Source organism: Uloborus diversus, chromosome 10 (genome assembly GCF_026930045.1).
Source record: "Uloborus diversus isolate 005 chromosome 10, Udiv.v.3.1, whole genome shotgun sequence".
Classification (NCBI taxonomy): domain Eukaryota; kingdom Metazoa; phylum Arthropoda; class Arachnida; order Araneae; family Uloboridae; genus Uloborus; species Uloborus diversus.
In genome coordinates, this window is record NC_072740.1 from 122,588,416 (window position 1) to 122,609,879 (window position 21,464).

Consider the following 21,464-nt stretch of genomic DNA (forward strand, 5'->3'; position numbering starts at 1 on the left):
AATTTGGATTCTCCTTCCATAGCAGTAATGGAGCTTCATAAATTAAAGCCTTCCAGGTTAGAATTGTTGTTACATGTTTTCTGTGATATTTAAGTAGTTCTCTACTAAACAGGTCTTACCATGTAGAAAAAGAGAAACCGACAATAAATGAACATAAAGGAGTGTAGGATAGGATAATATAAATGCTTTTGTTTACATTGTCTTTATACTATCTTATTGTGTCTTTACCATTCTAAAACCATTTAAAAGAATATATTTAATACATATTAATTAGTATCTCTGTTTTTTCGTGCAAATAGAATTAATTAAATTTGAAACTAGATTAGAAAGCAAACTATAATTCAATACTGAAATTCACAAAAAAGTTAAAAAATAATAATAAATAGATTAATTCAAAACATTTGCTTTATCTGTATCTTTCTAAGAATAACTCAATTTATGTAGATTGATCAAAACCGCAAAAGTCAAGAGCACAAGAGAACTGTTCTCATTATATCATTAAATAAGAAAAACTATAGATAACCTCTTCAGATGATGGTTCTTCTCGAAGAATGGTAAGTTTTATGTTCTTTCCAGCATTTCTTAGAATTTGAACAGCACTATAATGATCAATATCAACCAAAGGTACACCATTCACCTAAATTACACACAAAAATCATTTTTAAATTCCATAGAAATGGAAAATGAAAAACTATGCATAAAATAAATTCCAACAATTTATGTTATTTTACTATTCCATTACATTGCTATCAACACTATTTACTGTTAAATTAAAGATATTAAAGAATATTTAATGCATTACTTTCAAAACTTTATCTTCTATTTTTAAACCTGCTCTATCAGAAGGGCCATCAGGAGTAACCTTAGATATAAAAATGCCCTAAAAAAAGAAGATGGATGATGAAACTATACTTAAGCAAAGTACTGAATCCCATTATAAGCAAAAATAGGCATGATAAGAAAATAAAAATTTATTATGGTATACTTTACCTCATCATCTCCTTTATAAGGAGTAGATTCTTTTCCACCAGCAATACTTAAACCCAAACCAGATGATTCACGTTCAACATAAATTTCATAGACATTGCAATGGGCATACGAAAATATTGCTGCAAAAAAAAAAAAAAAAAAAAAAAGAAAAAAGAAAAAAAAGAAAAAAAAATCAGTTAAAATCTCACACTAGCATTAGAAATAAAAATGTATTTCTGAAAAGATACTAAATAATTTTAAAAGAATAGAAAAGAAACTCAAGCTGAACAGTTATATGAAATTTAAACAGATGTCAGCCTCAAATATTTTGGTGAATTATTCAGCTTCCTTCAAACCAAGTAAAATAATTTCTCTTTTTCTGTAGAAAGAGTAGAAAAAAATTGTTTTGTTAAGAACCACGTAGATTCAGTTCTTGCAGACACAGTGTACCGTACAACTGCAATATTAATTGGCTAAAGAGAACTTTGAACTTTCGAACAATAGCAAAGTAACTCCAATTCTTTAATGGTGAAAATCAATTTAATACTATATATCTATACCATTCAAAACCAGAATTTGTTTCAATGAGATATTTTAAATATCCGAGAGAGAATTGTAAGTGGTACCTGCAAAGATAGCCTTATATAAAAACAAGTAACGCAACACAGTTGATTTTATAGCTATGTGCTTAAGACTGCAAATGACGGAGAATTAATAAACCCACAAATTAACTATGAGACAAAAATGTAAAAAATGTTTAACCTGAAGAAAAATTGCACAGCAGCCTAAAAATTTTAAAAAAAAAGAAAAAAAAAAATGAATCAAGAGATAAGGGCTCATAACAGATTTTCACTTTGTCATATGAAGAAAAAAGGACTTTTTTCTAAATATAAAATAGGATTTTATTTAATACCCTCTTATTTGAAATTGCAAAGTTAACCTCTGCTAGTATCTTCCTGAAAAATTCAGGAGCTCTGTTGCTCAAACTGAGAACAAAGCTTTGTGAAGCATTCAAAGACCATAAGATCATTAATTATACTGGTGACATTTTAGTAACAACTTTGAAAGCATTTAAAAGTACTGATGAAAATTAAACTAAACTGGAAACTAAATAACTAAATCAACATTGCAATCAAAAAATTACTGCTTGCACATAATTCTTAATTACAAAACATTACTTAGTAACACATAATTTTTAGTTACAAATTGAAACCTTTTTTAATGAGGAATCAGTAGTATTAAAAAAAGGGTTCCTTGAAGGCATAAAATAAATCAATGAAATGTATCAAACTTGTGCTCTAATAACATTGACTCTCTATATTTTTCAGAAATCATAGTTATTTTTAATTCTTACATTATACTGTAAACTCTTTCATGAAAAATAAAATACAGCAGAAAAAAAGCCTGTCATTATTAATTTATGACTACAATATAGTTCTTTATTCAAAATTGATGAATTCATTTGGAAAAGCTGGGAATAAACCTAAGTAATAACACTTATTCAAAACAGACATAACAGTGAGCAGTGCTAAAAAAACAAGGGAAAAGCTATATGAGTTAAACATGAACTTTTTTCATGACTTTTGTAAAATTTCAATGTAATCTTCAATCTCAAGTTTCAATTAAAAAAAAAACTACATGTAAGAACATCCAAATAAAAAGGTACAAAACATCATAAAAACCAAACCAGTAGAAATTTGAATGTTTCACTTTAGGAAATTGTTTCAGGACATTAACAGGGCAAAGCACTGCAACAAACGACAGGATTAATACGTTAACATACGAAGTTTGTCTGGAAAATATGTATAAATAAGTTGGAGTGACGTATCACGGCATCGTGGAGGCGCCATCAGGTGGCACAACTGCTGTAGCCTCTCCCTCAAAGCTCAGTTCGAATCAGAGCGCTCTGCATATAAGTAGGAGTACGCGGCTGCTTGTTGAAAGTTGCCCTTTTTCACCTGCCGTCGGCATGGAGCTCTCTCTGATTGAGGAACAGTGCATCAACACCAAGTTTCTTTCAAAGCTAGGTAAGAATGGCTGTGAGATTTTTGAGTGATGTGGAATGGAGACCCTTGCCCAGGAAGCCCCTCGACATCGAGTTCTCATTAAAAGGTTGAATGAATTCGGGCTTGTGCTCTTAAAGACCATAGACTGACAGTCAGAATGATAGCTGACATGCTACGAATACCCAAAACAATTGCTCATGAAATTCAGACAAAAACTTGAAATGAAGAAATGCGCTCGCTCACAAGTTGCTCACTGTGGGTGAGTTTATGGCTGGAAGCTCAATCACTGTTACAGATCACCCGGATATTAACCAGATTTAGCCCCTTGTGACTTCTTCCTGTTCCCGAAATGCAAAACGGTGTTTCACAGGAGTGGCATTTCGGAGATGTGGAAGTATTTAAGGCAGAAATGACAAGGCAACTGAATAGCATCAAAGCTAAAGATTTTCAGAACTGTTATCAACAGTGGAAACGTCGTTGGCAGAAGTGCACCTTGTCTCAAAGAGAGTACTTTGACGGAGACCATATTGTAATGCCTGAATAATTGTAAAATAAAGTTTTTATTCAACTTTTATATGTAATTTCCAGACAAACTTCGTATGTGGATTTCACTTATCCAATCAATATTCTAACTAATTATTAAAATATTAAACAAATACAATTACTTACAAGGTGCATCTTGAATCTGCAAAGGGCCTTCTGAATCAAACGAAACACTGACTTTATCACTTGAAAGACAATTTTCACTAGAGTTTTCATCCTAAAATATTAAGTTCAAATATTTATCAAAAAAGCACTTGATTTAAATATTTGAAGAATTTCTGAAAATAACTATTATTACACAATATTTTTTATAGTTCCAAATGTTTAACAAAAACGAATATTTAAATATAAATTTGTCACTTTACCGTTTCAGTTAGCTCCTGATCTTCACTGCATACCGATTTTAGTTTTTCATTTGAATCTAAGTGAGTACTGCCATTCTGATGGGCATGGATGTTTGTGAGATTGTAACATGCTTCATCTGAATTTCCTGAATATAAATAGAAGATATGAGCTTTGGTGTGAAAAATGGCATTTATGAAGTATGTAAATAATATCAACTATTAATATTACGTTTCACTTAACAACTTATCAGCAGGTTGTACTGATTAGTTTGTGTTAAATATTAAAAAACATTAGGCAGCAGAAACGAAAGACATATATAAAAAATTCATTAGCAAGAAAAATCACTTTTTAGTATCAGTGCCTTTTTTTCCACAATATATATGTGTGACTATATTTTTGCTAAATTAAAATTAATGGAGTTACATTTTAAAAGTTCAAGTTCTTTTTTCTCTTTACAAGAGAGCTCATACAGATTATTGCATTAACGTCTGTATGGCTTTAAGGCTTAAGGACTGGTTTTCTTGTTCGCTACAAAGTATTTTTACAAAATAATACACAGACAGGTGGGTTCAAAAATTAAAGAAAAATCACAAAAGCAGTGATAACTCATTAAAAATGAATCAATCTAGATTACATTTGAATATGTTGTAAAATAAAAGATGTTGAATAAGATGATGGCATGTAAATTTGTGGCATTGAAAATTTAAAAATCTCTGATGATCCTAAACTGCATGTTAGGCAATAAGTTTGCACATAAGACTTCTGGGATACCTGATTACTTATAATGAACTCAAATCGTCACTTGTGTATAGAGTTTCTAATAAGAGCCATCAGGAGAGTAGAAGCAGGCTTTATTCATACAGAAAGTGGACACTCAATAAGTGTCCTTCAGTGGTTAAAGTGCTTTCGAAAAACCTCAAATGGCATTCAGAAAATTAAGCCATGGAAGTCCAATTGTTACGATGAACATCAATAATAAATCTGAAGCAGTTTCATAAAGAAGAGAGCATGTTTGAAATACATCATGAAATAATGCTTGAATTCATTCCATAGTAGAAAAATGAATTTTTTGTAGCACATAAATTATAGTAAACATCCTTAAGCACCTTATGATTACACAGTACCAGGATTACATGATGCATGTGTTAAATATCTCACAATGAACAGTAAAAGGTGGTGAATTTAAAAATAGCATGTATATAGTAACTTCAAAACACATATTTCAAACAAATCATAAATAATGAATCACAGTAAATAAAAAATCTTACCTCGATTTGATGCAACACTTGAAACTCCTGAATCAATAATTACTGGAGAATTACATTCCCCATTTTTCTCCTAAAAAAGACAACATTCAGTTACAATAGAATTAAGGTAGATGAAAAAAGAAAGTTTTATCTATAAATATAAGTCATAATATATTCAAAAAACTATTGGTGAGTTCCAAGTGTGACAGAGGGGACATTAGACACAGAGTTTGCATCAAAAAAATACATAGCAACTTCTAAGACAAAAAAATCCCCAGATAAAACTTATTTTAAAGAACAATGCTTAATAAATTAACCTAAAATTGAAATTCCATCCTCATTTAACCTCAATAATTGAATTAAATGGGTATGTAACAGAGGGGACAGAAAATGTAAACATAATTTGACAAGCACCATAATTTATATAAAAGTCTGTAAATTGGAACTTTTTAAAAACTTGGTATTTTTTTCCTAAATCAGAATATTTCAAAGTAATAATATCAGAAATATAAATGTTTAAATCATAACCTCATTTTATATAAATGAAATCTGGAGTGTAACAAAGAGGACAGCTTACGAGTTTGTACTGCATTACAACAAAAATATCAAAGTTAAAAATGATTTCCATTGTTTAAAGTTGGAGTAGGTAACAGAGTTGTTATGATATATGATATCTTAACACATGTTGTATCTTATCAGGGGTGTCCATCAGTAGTGGGGAGGGGGGGGGGGCATTGGTGCAAGTTGCACCATTGAAACTTTGAGGGGGGATATTTTTAGAGGGTTTCTCTTCTTATTTTTGGGGAAAGGTGTTTTGTAGCATTTGACAAGATATGTCTAAACCTTAGGAGGAGGGGGGGGGGGGGGGGCAAGACATTTTTGGCGAAGCTCATGTTCAATTTTGGCATGTTTATAAATAAAGTTTTAGTCATATGAGATAGAACTATAGGAAATTCAGGCCAAATATTAGAGATATTTTACAAAAAAATCATAAAAATAATTCAATCTTCAAAGTAGATCAAAATCTTGAAGACCGAAAAGTATTAATAAGACAATAAACTTCTAGAAAAAGTACATGCTGAATTCATTCAACGTTGCTTTGCAAAGCAAAAGCAGTTCATTTCTGCATTTTGTTCTACAGTTAGATGACATAAAATCCATCAGGGAATCAAAAATTAAGAAGCACAGTATTTTTAAAAAAAGTGATTGACAATTTATTTTAATTATCAAACTTACTGCCGATTTCATGGTTCAAATTGAAGAGAAATTTAATAAAATAAGAATTATGATTGATACAGTAATTGATACATGGGTAAGAGGACTCAAACATCATGTACTTGCATAGTACAACACCAAAGCTTATTATTGTGAAGTGATGAGATTAATCTTCAAAACTTTTTCTTAAAAATGCATCAAACAATAGGCTAAATTTTTAAAAATCTAGAAATTCAGTAGCAGCAAAATGTAAGGTTTTTTTTAAAAAATCAAATTGAGGCAGATAGGCCTGCCTACAGGGACCCTAAGTGGCATTAAAATCCTGATGGTGAAAAAGGGGTAAAAAGCTATTAGAATGAGAATGCCAGTTTTTCTGCTCAAATCCCCTTGAGCAAAATAGATTCATTTCTTCTACTGTCCTCAGGATTACTTCAAGGAAAGATAACTTTAAGGTAGAGAAGAAAGGTCACTTATTTGCAGAATAAACCATAAGGAGATAGTAGTAAAATTTCAGGAATTTAAGGGCCCTTATTTTCTTTTCTTAAAAAGCAGTGAGTTAGTAAGGAGCATACGATACCCTGATGTGATCAAACACTGAGGAAACTGGTTTAAACAAGATGTTATTACCCATTTAGGCATCCCCAGAATCCCTTATGAACAGTGTCAGCAAGTGAGATTTTATTAAAAAATCCAACGTCAAGGTGTGGCGGAGAGGACATTCCAGCTGCATCCCCTTTATTATACATCTATGTCCCCTCTGTTATGGCTGTATTTCTTCTAATTAGTAAAAACTTTTCAAAATTATTACAAAATATGATTAAAAAATTAAATTTTACTGTGTAACCTATTTTTAAGTTTGAAACTCTTTAATATTTTTCATAAAGTAAACTTATTTAAAATTTTGTAACAGAGGAGACAAATTAATTTCTGGAAAGCTTTTCAATTTTAAAAAATAAAAATATTTGTTGAATGAAGAAAATTATTACACACATATACTCAGAAACAATGAACCTTCATCTGTATGAAAAATCACCATACTTTAAGCATTTATTGATGTTTTGAAAAGCAACAGTTTTAAAGTGAAAAATCAAAATCAGAAATGACTCTGTCTCAAATTTTAGACATAACTATGCACAAGTCTGTCAAACACAGCCATTCAATCCAGAAACTTCAATAAATTTCCTTCTAAATAATATCAAATACAAGGTCATATTGCCTTATATTGCTTTAAGTTCAAAAAACCATGTTGTGGTTTCAGTTGGCATGGAATGACATTATTATAAATATAATTTGCCCATATGCAACATTCTTATCCATAAACATTTTCCAATACAGCACAACTTCGATATCACAAATCTTTCGGAAAGAAAAAAAAGGTCAAGATATTGAGTTTTCAAATTATCAAGGTAATAATTACACTAGTAACTCTCACAAACACATACATTACATCGTCACCTCAGAACAATAGTAGGATATCTTACTGTTGTTTCTGGAATTAGATGCTCTCTGGTTGATCTGAGGCGACGATATATAAACATTAATAAATGTACTATGCAACCACTTTGCAAAAAAATTAACAAGGTATTCAACATTTTACAGGATTTGAAATTTATTTATATTTTTCGGTTTTAATATTCCAATATCTAGCATTCTTTTAGTTTGCAGCTTCTGAAAAAGCAGACATCTTAATTTTCTTTTTTAATTTTCTTCATCGTAGTTTTTCTCAGATCTCGATGTGCTTTATTATTATTATTATTGTAAATATTGTACAGGTTGAGAGATTTTGAAATGAACAGTGATTTGAACTTTCTTTTTTCATTTACTAGCACTAAAGTTCTAATTTTTCTTTAAGCACATTCAGTTTAAAGTTTTCACTAGCCATTTTATAGAAGTTAAAAATGTGGAATGATGAGGAACATGAGTTCCTGTTTTCAAGTGAAAACTGGTCAGTGACGAAAAATCAACCCCGTCTTCAAAGCTGGCACATGTTCTGAAGAAAAGGTCAAAGAATGTAACCTCTAGGAAGATACAAACATAAAAAGGACCACAGCTCTCCCATCATACTAACACTCTTTTACTATTTTATTCCCGTTTTTGTCCTTACACTTTTTCGGAAAAAGGGACGAAATGCTACAAGTAGATATCAGCGGAACTGGTTCTACTACAAAAATTGATAAGGAAGATCAGCAACAGAAACTTGTTTTTGTGCAAAAATTTTGCCATATCAAGTGTTTCAAAAAATAAATTTCAAAATAACTTAAGAAAATACATAAGATTTTTTTATGTAAAATGCAGGGGAGAAAGATTTTTTCCCAAGATATCAGGGATTTTGAGATAAGGAGGTTTGAAATGTCAAGGTTTGGCTGTAGTAGAATATTTATCATGAAAAACATTAATTTTCAGCCACTGTGAAGAATGAAATTATGGTCGTCCCTCTCTACTTTAAGTTTCAAAGCTTCAATCTCTAACATTTTCTTTTCTTTTTTTCAAATGCATTCATAACCCTTTTCTAATGGGTTCATATTGACTCCTTTCAAAGGAGCAATAAATTATTCTATAAGTAAAGAGCTACAGTAGAACTAGAAAGGTAGAAAGAATGCTGAAGAGAGTGTCAAGCACCATGATGGTGTTATGAATCTCTATTGACTTTTGACCGTTAAACACTTAATGGGTAGTGCATATCATTGTACTATTACAACAAAATAAATATATTTAAAAATGATGATCAACTACTAGCTTTTGAAACAATGTAAAACCTTCAATAAGAACCAAATAAAGAGGAGGGAAGGGGGAGATACTGTCACTCATTGCACTAAGTATTTCATTGTCGAACAAGTTGCACCCTTTTCGCAGGTTAGTTGTAGTGTATAACAGCGGTGTGCATTGCATAGTTTAATGCACAATAATAACAATGAAACCTTTCAAACCTCTTATATGTCTAACTTTCTCATATTTTTTGGAATATATTGAGTTACAAGAGCAAAAAGGTGACTAAAGGATGTTATTTCATGGCTAAGAAGCCTGAAATTATGTTAAAACTGCATTCAAAGACTCGTAAATCAGTTTTTTTCAGCTCCAACTAGGAAAATATACATCTTATAAACAAAGAATACTGCTTCATGGCAGGCCCATCAGTTGGGTAATCAGAGGGTTGAATGATAATGCAATTATGCATTCTTGTATTTTTTTCGTATAAAATGTATTGAATACAAACTCTTTGCCCCGCCCCCTGGAATTTTTTGAAATGACACGGCTGCGTCATGGATATTCACTTATCGTGGTAGAGTCTTGAACGAATTAATCACAATAAACAAGAACCGACTGTATCTCTAAATATTTTTACATACAAATTTTTAATATAAATATATATATATCTTAATTTGAACAGAAAGAAAAGTAAGTTTCCATGTTTATAAATGAAATAGCAAAATTTAGGTTAAATAGTAGTATAAGTAATATATTAATTTAAAAAAAAAAACACAAAATTAGTAAAAAAATTGTACATACCAAACTGTCTTTAATTACTTTGCCTTTTAATGGTAATAATTTAGATACTTTCAATTTCAAATCCTTTGGGTATGGAGTACCATGGCGAACCAGTTCAGCCTAAAAGAAAAGAGATTTTTTTTTAGCAAAGTTCAAATTAGGAAAATTGGGGTAGAATAGGAAAGCAAGATAGAACAGGATTTTCCTATTTTATTCTTAAATTTTCCCACTTAGTAATTTATTTTGTTTCTCAGCCAATACAGAGCCACTTTTTTCACCTTGAAGCATGACTCACCTTGACCGTCAATGGTGAATTCATCATGTCGCAATTGTGAGGGGTGTCGAAAGGAATTCAAAAAAACTTATGAAAGATATTTTTTGCAATTCTGTTAATCTTTAAAAAGTGCCCAAAAATGCATTGTAATGACCCTTAAATCTGAAAATCTGCTTCTGCTAACACTCTAAGTTATCAGGTACCCCAATTTTGGAGTTCCTACTTCTCATCCAAGGATTTAAGAGCAACAAAAAGCTTTTAGTTAAGCCAGAATTGTTTCGTTATAATATGCCCTACTATGCCTCAAGTGGTTAGTCATTCCTTGTTCATAGTAGACTTTTCATTTATTTCTGACGTTTTTTTTCAAAGAATTATATTAGTGTCTTATGTAAGTGCAAATAATGCATCATTAAATTAACTTCAATGTTATTATTCAGTGGCATAGCCAAAAACGTTTCAAAGAACAAAAGTAACTTTTAATAACTAAATTGATGATGCTGAGTGTTGGGACTGCACATATTTATGTTTTACATCCACTGCAGTTTTAGGTGTGGTGTTAGAACTGTTTTGAATTAGTCAATAACTCATACACTGACACAGACAAGGGAGGAAGACAAGTAATCCCAATACGTATACTTGCTTAACAGCTATTTTTTTGGCATTTTAAAATATTTTTCATGCTTTTCTTTATTTGTAAAACTATTTCACACTGAAAGTAGTTTTTTTTTTAATTATATATTTTTTCTTTTCGTATTTTTTGTACAATTGACCAAGAGACACAACAATATTATGGGAAAGTTCAAACAATAAATTGATTTAACATTTGATTTAACTGCATCAAAAAAAAAAAAAAAAAAAAAACCTTTTCAATCATACAAAGCTATATTTATCGTCAGACGACAAAAAAAAAAAAAAAAAAAAGAAAAAAAAAACAGACATCTTAAAAGATCATATCCTATTCTGCCTTGAGTTCCCTAAAGTACAAAAGAAAGGGAAATAACATAAAAGAAAGTAAAAGTATTACATTCTTATCAATTTCATCCTCGCTCTCTACTTCGAATTCAACACGTTGATGACTTGCAATAGGTTTTTCATCTGTTTCTGCTTTCACTGTAAAAATAATGAACAAATTAAATAAGTAATTGTAAAATTGCAAAGTTACAATTAAAGAATATGAACACAAAATACCTGAATAATCTATTGTACATTCTTGTTGTGGTAACATATAGCAAGTTATGATCTCTCGTTTAGCTTTCCAATCAAAATCTCTTTGAAAATTTAAAAGTGGTTGATGCTATGAGAGAAAAAAAAAATCATATGCAATTTTAATCAAAATATGGAATAAGCTAAATGTGATTTAATAACCATCAAAGTACTAGCAATAATGCGAGACACATGAAAATCGTAAAATATGTGGCCTATTATAGTAGACAAATATCTTACGATTGTTTATATATTTCAATTAAATGTTCCATTTATATTAAATACAGCATAATAAAAGCAATCAAATAGTATCTAATAGCAATATGAATTGTTTAGCTGAGCATTTCACACATCGCATTTATTTGACTGGATAACAAACTTTTGATGAAATAATACCACCAAAAACAGTTTTTCCAACTGCTTTGAGAAATGATATAGCAAAATCATTCAAAAATTCAGCAATTATGAAAAGTATGAATAATTTTACCAAAATTTTAAATCACTGGTTTGTGGTCCCAGACCACTAAAGTTATCTGGAAAATCATTAACCTGTTACAAAGGTTAGGGATTTTTGTGTTTTAAGACTCTCAAGGAAAGTTGCACCTTTTTGGGACCTTATCACATGCAGCATTGAAAGAGCCCTGTGCATTAGGATAGTTGGCTAGTTGATCTTCTTCCTGATGACATATCAGTACTAGCTTCACAAAATTTATTTGGTATTATTTCGTATTTGAAATTATCTCACTTTTCAAATTTTGCATTTTTGTCATCTTTCTATTACTGCACTTTCTGGATAAGTTGTGTATTTTTTGATATCTTTATCATATTTCAGTATCCTAATAATATATGTATATATATATATATATATATATATATATATATATATATATATATATATATATATATATATATATATATAATATATATATATATATAGAGAGAGAGAGAGAGAGAGAGAGAGAGAGAGAGAGAGATATATATATATGGAGAGGAGTTCCATAATATTAACTGTGACTGTACTGCTAAACCACGGTGGGCGGAGAATCGAAAAACAAGACAGTGGAACGAAAAAGACGCGAGTGAAAGATGTTTGTTGTGTAAACCCTAGACACTGAAGTTAGACATTTGTTTTTTTTCATTCGTCAAGTGTTTACGTTTGTATTTATGTTCGTTTATATACTGTTTGTCCTTATTAAATGTGTTTCATCTTCTATTTTTCTTTTATTTGGGATAAATTCCCACAATTTATGGCCGCCTGGCCCAGATGTGAAAGAGTAGTGTAGGGTTGTAAGAACTGTTCATTAGTGAAATAACTTTTGTGGAGTACTTCTAACCAAAGCTGCGTGACACCAACTGGTGAGTGACTTTGTACATATTTACTATCTTCAAAATGACGGAGTTTGATGATAGATTAAAGATGCAATCTCAAAGTTACGCCGATAGTTCTAAAAACGAAACTATGAACGAAACATATGATGACTTTTTGATTAATGCTGTAGAACATCCGAGTTGTGTTAAATATTCTATAAGCTTTAATGACGTAGAAAATTCAATTGCAAAATTTGAGGGGGAAAATACACATTCAATCAAAATATGGATTTTAGAATTCGAAGATATTACAAGTTTATTTGAGCTTAGTGATTTGCATAAATTAGTATTTATCAAAAGATTGTTCAGCGGGAAAGCTAAAATGTTTTTGCAAAGCCAAACAAGTATGTGTTCTTGGCAAGAATTTGAAAGGAATCTTACTTAAGGAATTTGATCAGTGTTTTTATTCCGCTGAACTTCATGCTTTTTTAGGGAAGCATGGCCAAAGCAAAAATGAGGCCGCTGAAGAATGTTTTTTCTATATGAAACAAATTTCATGTAGTGATTTTGTTGAAGATAACGCTTTAATGCATCATGTTAGCAATAGCAAAAACAATAGTTCGGTAAATAAATAATCCAAACCGGAGTCTCGATGAGGACGAGCTGCGAATGACAAAGTTTGACTGTTAGATTACTAATATTGGGGGCAATGTTGCGCCCAGGATGGCCGTGTGGAGTTGAGCTTCATAATATTAACTGTGACTGTACTGCTAAACTGCTGCGGGCAGAGCATTGAAAAACAAGACAGAGGAATGATGGAAGACAAGAGTGAAAGATGTTTTTTGTGTAGACCCTAGACACCAAGTAAGAGCTTTGTTTTTTGTGTTTGTCATGTATTTATGTTCGTATTTAGGTTCGTTTATGTACTGTTTGTCCTTATTAAATGTGTTTCGTCTTCAATTTTCGTTTTATTTGGGATAAATTCTCATATACACTATGTGTCCAAAAAAAAAAGTTGCATGCCTTAATTTTTGGTTGGACCACCTTTTGCACGTATTGCAGCTTTCATACGTTGTGGCCTCCTAAACCTTCGATAGATGAAGGAAGTGTCATGTGTGATCTTAAATCCTTTTCGAGTACGTCCGACAGATTCTCGATTGGATTGAGGTCTGGACTTTGGGGTGGCCAAATCATGTGTTGAAATGATGCATCGTGCTCATCGAACCAAGATTTAACAATTGTAGCCCGTTGTACTCTGGTGTTATCGTCTTGGAATACATCACTACCGTCAGGAAAATAAAAGTCCATAGATGGCACAACATGATCATACAAGATGTTAAGGTACTGTGGAGACTTCATTTGGTTGGTGCACAATGCAACCGGTCCAATGCCTAGTCCAGATGAACAGAAAAAACCCCAGATCATTACACTGCCTCCGAAAGAGTGCGCAGTGGGAACGAGACATGTAGGGTCCATTGCTTCGTGTGGCTCTCTTCGAACCATGATGCGTCCGTCATTTTGAAAGAGCATAAATCTTGACTCATCGGACACATGACCTTTCCGAAATCATTAACAGTACAATTTTTATGATCTTTTGCAAATTGCAGTCTCTTTTGTCAATTAATGGCACTCACAAGTGACTTCCTTTTTGAAACACAGCTTATTAGTCCCGATTTTGAAGTTCTTGTCGCATTGTGCGCTTGGAAATTGTTTTACTTCCCTCGTTGAAGAGTGCTGTGAGTTGAATGGTCGATTTCTTATGATTTTTCTTCACTAATCGCTTCAGAGAACGCCCGTCACGCTCGTCCAGAATGGATTTGCGACCATAAAGATGTCGTGAACAGGTAGCTTCTCCGCCATCATTCCTCCTTTTAATAATGCGTTAAACAGTTCACAATCCTATACCACTAATTTCAAATATGTCTTTGCATTTTGTCCCACTTTGGTACAGGCCAACAATTTGCCCCTTTTTGAACTCTGTTACATCACTTCCTCGAACGCAACTACCGATTCTAGCCAAGCTTACTTCAAACTAAACTGTCTTATAGTGTAACGCCCGCATTTTAAGCTTGCATTGAGCAAAAATTTATGCAAATATCTGTAATACTCATCGAATCACCTTCTTCCAAAATTGGAACGTTTAAAATTCGACCACGATCTTTTTTTTTGGACACTTAGTGTATATATATACATATATATAATAATTATAATAAAAGTGAAAAATTTTGAAAAGACCACACCAAAAGCCCATAGATGCATAGATGTGCAATGCAGCAAAACTAAAAAGCCAAGTAAATATAAAAAATATGCTTTTATTTTTAAGTTTAAGCTCTTGTTTATTGTTTATAGTTTAACATGTGGTGCGTTTTGCCCAATGTTACTCTGTATTGCATATACCGGAGCTTATACACTCTTTTAGTTTATAGTTAAATTTTTTGGTATTTTGACCACATTTATTGAATCCTCCAAGGCTCACTGCCAAAATTTAAGTACAGAGAGGAAAATGCAAATTTCTGGAAACCAATCCGAATTGGAGAAGCTGCAATTCCCTGCAGAGGTAGATAGAAGTATGCAAATAAGTTAGGTAACAGCCAATCACCGTTTCATGTCGAGATATATGCAAAAAAGACAGTGGCATAAGAAGGCAGCATTTTGAAGGTTTACAGGAGTTGCTTTTAAGTGCCGATAAAAGATGTTTAGAACTATTGTACAATTTGTTTTCAAGACAGAGGTAATTGTATGGCTTCCAGAAGATGAATGGAAAATTTTGAGCGATGGCATGGTGTCGGACGCACTGAAGCAGGATAATCAATCACAGATATTGGTTTTATCTTTGGTGTTCATTACTCCGCCATTTCACAATAATGGAAACAATTTCTAACGAACCAAATATTTGCCTGAAGACCTATGACTGGTCGTCCAGGGTTCCGAAAAAATTGGAAGATCGATATATTGCTGTTGTAGCCAAGCGGAACCCAAGAAAAACCTCTACACGTGTGAAATCTACGGTTGCAGCGGCCATGGGTAAGACGATATCTTCTACTACTGCGTGCCAAAGTCTATACATGCACGGGCTGTATGCCCGGGTACCACAAGTTTATATTCTTCTTTCACTCCAATCAAGATGGGCACTATTAAAGTGGTACTGCCAATATGTCAGTTGGACTGTGTCTGATTGGGGCTATGTTATTTATGTTCACAGATGAGTCAAGATATGCTCTGCAACCCGATGTCAAGCGTGTAAGGGTCTGGAAAGAACAAGGCATGCGTAATCGGGCCCAAAACATCACCAAACATCACGCATTCCGAGGTGGAAGAATCATGGTCTGGGCAGGGATTTTGTTGGGGTTTCGCACCGACCTGCACATCTACAGACGTGGTTCTGTGACGGCTATAGGGTATCAGGATGAAGTCCTAGACCCCACTGTGGGATTGTACGCTGCAGCAGTGGGTTCTGCTTTCATTTTATTAGACGATATTGCACGTCCCTATAGAGCTGCCATCGTTGACGACTACCTGTAGAATGAGGGTATTGTGTGTATGGACTAGCCTGTGTACTCACCCGACCGAAATCTCATTGAAAATCTTTGGGATGCCCTCGGCCTTGCCCTTAGTACACGTGGTCATCGGACCACAGATTGGAACTTGCATCCGGACACATAGGTAAGACTTTTGATCTTTTGTTGGTGGTACAGTGCAGGGACATTATTGATAGCCTTGGCTTCTAATGTCCGAGATGAAACCCCAGTATTTAGTTTTAGGTCTTAGTTCCAAAAATCTGCATTCATTTTCACATGTGGTGTGTTTAGCCGAATGTAATCCTGAATGTTAGCTTTTTAGGAAAAGGACATTTTACATTTAGTTTTAGTATAAATTTTTTGGTCTTTGGACCATAGGATGAAGTTTCCACTGCTGAAGAGTACTGGCTTCATCTCTGTCATTTATCTATGTTGTAACCTTGTCTGTTTGTTGTTTTATTGATGTTTATATCTACCTGGCTTATTTGTTTAGCTGCTTTGCGCATCTTTGGGCCTGTGGTTTATGGTATTCTAATTTTTTCCTCTTTGATATGTTTTCAATATATATACATATATATCTGTTCTTTGTTTTTTGAACCATAAGATGGAATAATAAAGCAAGAAATGACAACATCAAAAAGCGCAAATTGCAGATCACTGCAGACACGTGTTTTGGCATTACAAGGAACACCTTTTTTAATGCCAAAGAAATGAGCTTATGGATGAAAAGGCATCTTTTGTCAGATGTCTTTTCATCCATAAGCTCATTTTTTGTATTGAAAAAGGCGTTCCTACTAACGCCAAAACATGTGTCTGCAGTAATCAGCATGTTATGCTTTTTGATGTTGTTCTTTGTTACTTTAATTTTTAACACAAAGGTATTTATTTATCTCATAAGCTTTAGTTTTCACTGCTGGCTCCATCACTTTAACTTTAGTTTCCTATTTTACTGTGTTTTGTTATATTACTTTTGGTTCAATTTAAAATGGTTTGTTTCTTTAAAATGCAATACACATAAATTTCTAAGAATAAAAAAAGTCACACTCAAGCTATGGAAAACAAACATAGTAAAATGATGTAAAACTAAAAAATACCTGATTCTCTGACAACCACAATGCTTTCAAATTCAGGAACATAATGCTGATTGGCAGATACTGTATCCTAAAAGAGATTAATCATAAAAAAATGGCTAGAAATTGAGGCTACAATAGCAGTATAGAATAATGTAATTAAGAATCAGAAAAGAGCAAGACATATTCCTTTAATATTGGATACAGACAAAATGTAGGCAAAGCAAAAAAAAAAAAAAAAAAATGCTAACAGCTCAACACACATCTTGGGCAATAATAAATCTATGACAAGGCAGAATTACAATTGACAGTTGGAATGGTTCGTAGCACTTTGAAGGGAATAGAAAATTGAATAAGCATAAAATACATTAAAAATACTTATAGCTTAACACTTTGCGTCAATGAGTAAAATAAGACAACGAGAATAGAAGTATTTAAAAAGAGTTAGCAAGAAGCATTTGTGCATCTTCAACCCACTTAAAGTTTTAAGAATTTAAAACATTTAGCAGATGGCAACTGTAAGTACATCAGTCACATGGTCATTGGTAAGCACAAAATTAATTTCAATATGACAATTTCAATTAATTTCAATAGTTAATCTAAAGAAATGATGTCTCACAACACTGTTTTAGAAACACCAGATTTTCCTCTAATTTTATTGAACCCATACTGTCAGTTATTCTACATACCATATTAAAAGGATTATCATGCAATTCAAAAAATAAAACATATAAATAAGTTGCCATTTTAGTGAAAACTAACAAAGTCATTCATTCAGTCTCAATTGAAGAGGAATTCACAGTACCTTATTTGCAACTGTTTGACAAAATTGTAAAACCACTAAAAATGAACCAATCCTCAGAATATGATTTATAATCATAACAGCTTATTCCCAATTAGCGTCAATATTCCTAAACAACTCATTGTTCTTTCAAAATATCAGTTAAAATTGAATGTTTTAAACTATTTTTAGCTGCTAACCAATGAGACTTATTATAACAATTTAGAAATTGACTCAATTGACTAACTACGTTGGAAGTCTCAGGTCTAGTACAAGTTATGAAGTACGTTAAACTTCCTACTAATTCACTATAAGGAAAATCATGTTCATTATAATTGCCATACTTTTGCTTTTTAGCATTTACATTCATTGGGCAAGCAACAGGATTGGTATTTGCTATAACAAATAAATTATAATAATTCTCAAATATTATTTTATTGACTTATCACTAAAACCCCATTTTCTATTTAGAAGTTAATTCTCCAAGCAATATTTAACCAAACCAAAATATTTAAACAGGATCTTGCAAGATAATTATAATGTCATTAAGAAAAATCCTTATAAGAGCTAATAATTTTTAATAAAGTCAGTTCTACTTTGCTTTGCTTCCAATTTATGAAAAATTATATTTAACGGGTTATTTTAAAATAAATATACAGTCGGACCTCCATATATCGAAGTAGCAAATTGCCGAAAAAAAATTCGATATATAGAAATTTCGATATATAGAAACAATCTTATTTTATCCTATAAATCACCTAAAACATTAAAAGGAAAGCTAATTTTCATGTATGAAACCTAATTTCTAATTTATACGAGCATCAGATTGAATGAAAGTTAATAATTAAAAAAGTAACAGAAATTACATTTTTGCGCCTTCATACATCTTCATTCTGCGGCAATTCAACTTGGTCTGCAACATGAGGAAATTTTCGTTTAGACAAATCGAAAGAAAAGTAAAAAATTAATCTACGTAACTTGAATGATTTTTACTGCAGCTAAAACGACTAGGAACGATAATCAATAGACAAAAGGGATGAATTGAAACTGATTTTACAATGTTACTGGTTACAACTAAGATATTTGAAACAAACTTGAAGGAATTTAAGAATTCTAGAATGAAACAAAAATTTATCTAGACACCCCTCAACCCCAGATTCCTTTTGAGTTTCATAGCAACCTTTAGTGAATATAATTTTCTCCCCTAACCTTTATTTTTCATGAGACAAACAGTCTAAAGAGGAAAAAAAATCTACAAATGCCTCGAAAAAAAATTCGATATATAGAGATTTTTTCGATATATAGAAACAATTTTTCTATGTAATGAACATAGAAATTTTCTGGGATTTCGATATATAGAAAATTTTGATATGTGGAAGTTTGATATATGGAGGTTCGACTGTAAATGTAAGGAAGTAAGAGATGCTCCTCCCTATGTCATCTGAATAGTCTACATTTTTAATCTGGTAGAATTTTTCAGATACTCCAAGTTTTCAGGAATCCAAGGTGATGTGAGTCCCAACTACCTTGGATTTTTGAGACTTTACTGTACAGTATAACATATTTGGATAAAGTAAGTAATGACAACTTTAGCCAGTCAGTAAAACATGACAATCAACTATTATTTTAATACAATTTTTTTTTCAAAACCACCCAAGTTTTTTTCCACCACGCGCCATTGAGCAGCCAACTTTGTTACAAATTAGAACAAACCAGCTACATCTCAAAAAAAGCAATGTTTCGAATCAACATGAATATTACTATAAAGTATGGGAAATTCTTAAGTATTTCAGTATTGTAGTTAGAAATTATACTAAGAAATACTTTTAAAAATAATAATTCCTTTAAAATCTTAATGCTATATCATGTGCACCTGGTTTTATGATATGGCAATAGGATTTTGAAGAAACTAAAGAGTTGTGTAAGCACTAAAATGTTCGGAAAAAGAAATAAAATAACAAATTACACAAGTCTTACTTGTTAAAAAATCAGTACAAATTTTAAAATGCTATTAAGTTTTGAAAAAATAGTTCACCTTTGTCTCCTTCAAGATCAAATGAACTGCCATAGAATGGTAATTGTAAGGAGTTCAGTTGATCATAAGTCAACAGAATAAGGCAAAGTTGCAGTAAAAACTTAAGAGCTATATTGGTTACCTCATAATAAAGACATAGCAAGGTAGAAGTAAGATTTTAAAATGATCTATATTCTAGACAAATATTTTCTAGTGAATGAAAATTTACCTGTTTCCACATAGATCAAGCACTTGCAAATTTTTCATAATTCCAATGTCTTCAGGAAGATAATATAAGCAATTATCTCTTAAAGATAAAACAGTCAGTTGTGCCAAATTACATATTTCTGATGGGAGAGTGCTCAACTTATTGCAGTCTGCTATAAGTGCCTTCAAACTTTTCAAATTTCCAAAAGATGCAGGAAAAGAAGATATTTCATTTTCTTTTAAAATAAGTTCTTGGAGTTTAGCGCACTTACCCAAACTCATAGGCAAGGATAGCAACCTGTTGCTATCCACCTAAAAGAAAATTTAAAGAATCAGGACTTGAATAAATAAATAAATTAATAAGTGTTAAAAATGTTTTAAAACAGTTTTTATTCATTTTAATAAACTTGTTAAAAATAACAACCTTGAAAACGGTTAATTCTTGAAGATTTCCAATACCATTGGGCAATAACTGCACATAATTTTGGGAGAGATAAAAATCTGTTAGACTTTCTAAACCTGAAATCTCTTCTGGCAAAAATTCAAGTTCATTTTCAGATAAGTCAAGACAGGTCAAATTCTTTAGCTTTTTGATATCCTAAAAGAAAATAGACACTAAATTACATTTACAACATTTCTTTCATGACATTAAGTATACACTTTAAAATTAAAAAAAAAAGTTTGAATTCTATGATTATTTATTTATTTTTTTTGGTGTGAATATCTACATACAAAGTAGAAAAAAATACTATATGTACGAATTCTTAGGATGCATTGCAGACAAGGGTGGAGTCAGCTTCAAAGCAGGTGGAACAAGTCCACCTGTCAATTCCTTCATAGGGTCATGTCCCCATCACAGAAAATTCAACGTTTCTACACAAAATCTCTATGCATTAGCATTTGGGATGAAAAACAAATTTCTTTCAAGCATGAACTTGATAAAGCCAACTGTTTAAAAAGGAAATTTTTTGAATCAATTTTTAAACCATCAATCTTGCAATTAAGCTCTTGAGAATGTTAAAATGTTTTCAAAAGTTAACCTGTTGGTGACAAAAGAGTATGACACTGCCATAGGGGAACAGTTGAGCATTCTCCTTGAAATTTCTGTCAACCAGTAGGCTTGTATACAGTTATGATCAAATCACCTCCTGTTCTGTCTGTGTCACTTCCAATCAGATTTTCAATGTACACACAAAAGTAGTCAAAATAATTATTGTTCCTCATTAATCAACACATGCACTATAATTGTTTGAAATCTAAAGCAAGTATTTGACACAG

General features: G+C 31.8%; 1 protein-coding gene across 1 annotated transcript in view; it reads right to left on the bottom strand.

The window, feature by feature from the left end:
- LOC129231423 (protein lap4-like) overlaps positions 1-21,464 on the bottom strand; it is a 98,458-nt gene that overhangs the window by 42,928 nt on the left and 34,066 nt on the right. The window contains exons 7-18 of the mRNA XM_054865735.1: positions 20,611-20,784; positions 20,209-20,498; positions 17,209-17,275; positions 11,274-11,379; positions 11,110-11,195; positions 9,833-9,931; positions 5,132-5,201; positions 3,884-4,008; positions 3,645-3,735; positions 991-1,109; positions 803-880; positions 524-637 (exon numbers count right to left, since the gene is read on the bottom strand). Coding sequence (XP_054721710.1) covers positions 524-637; positions 803-880; positions 991-1,109; positions 3,645-3,735; positions 3,884-4,008; positions 5,132-5,201; positions 9,833-9,931; positions 11,110-11,195; positions 11,274-11,379; positions 17,209-17,275; positions 20,209-20,498; positions 20,611-20,784 — 1,419 coding nt within the window. The remainder of the gene's footprint in view (positions 1-523; positions 638-802; positions 881-990; positions 1,110-3,644; positions 3,736-3,883; positions 4,009-5,131; positions 5,202-9,832; positions 9,932-11,109; positions 11,196-11,273; positions 11,380-17,208; positions 17,276-20,208; positions 20,499-20,610; positions 20,785-21,464) is intronic.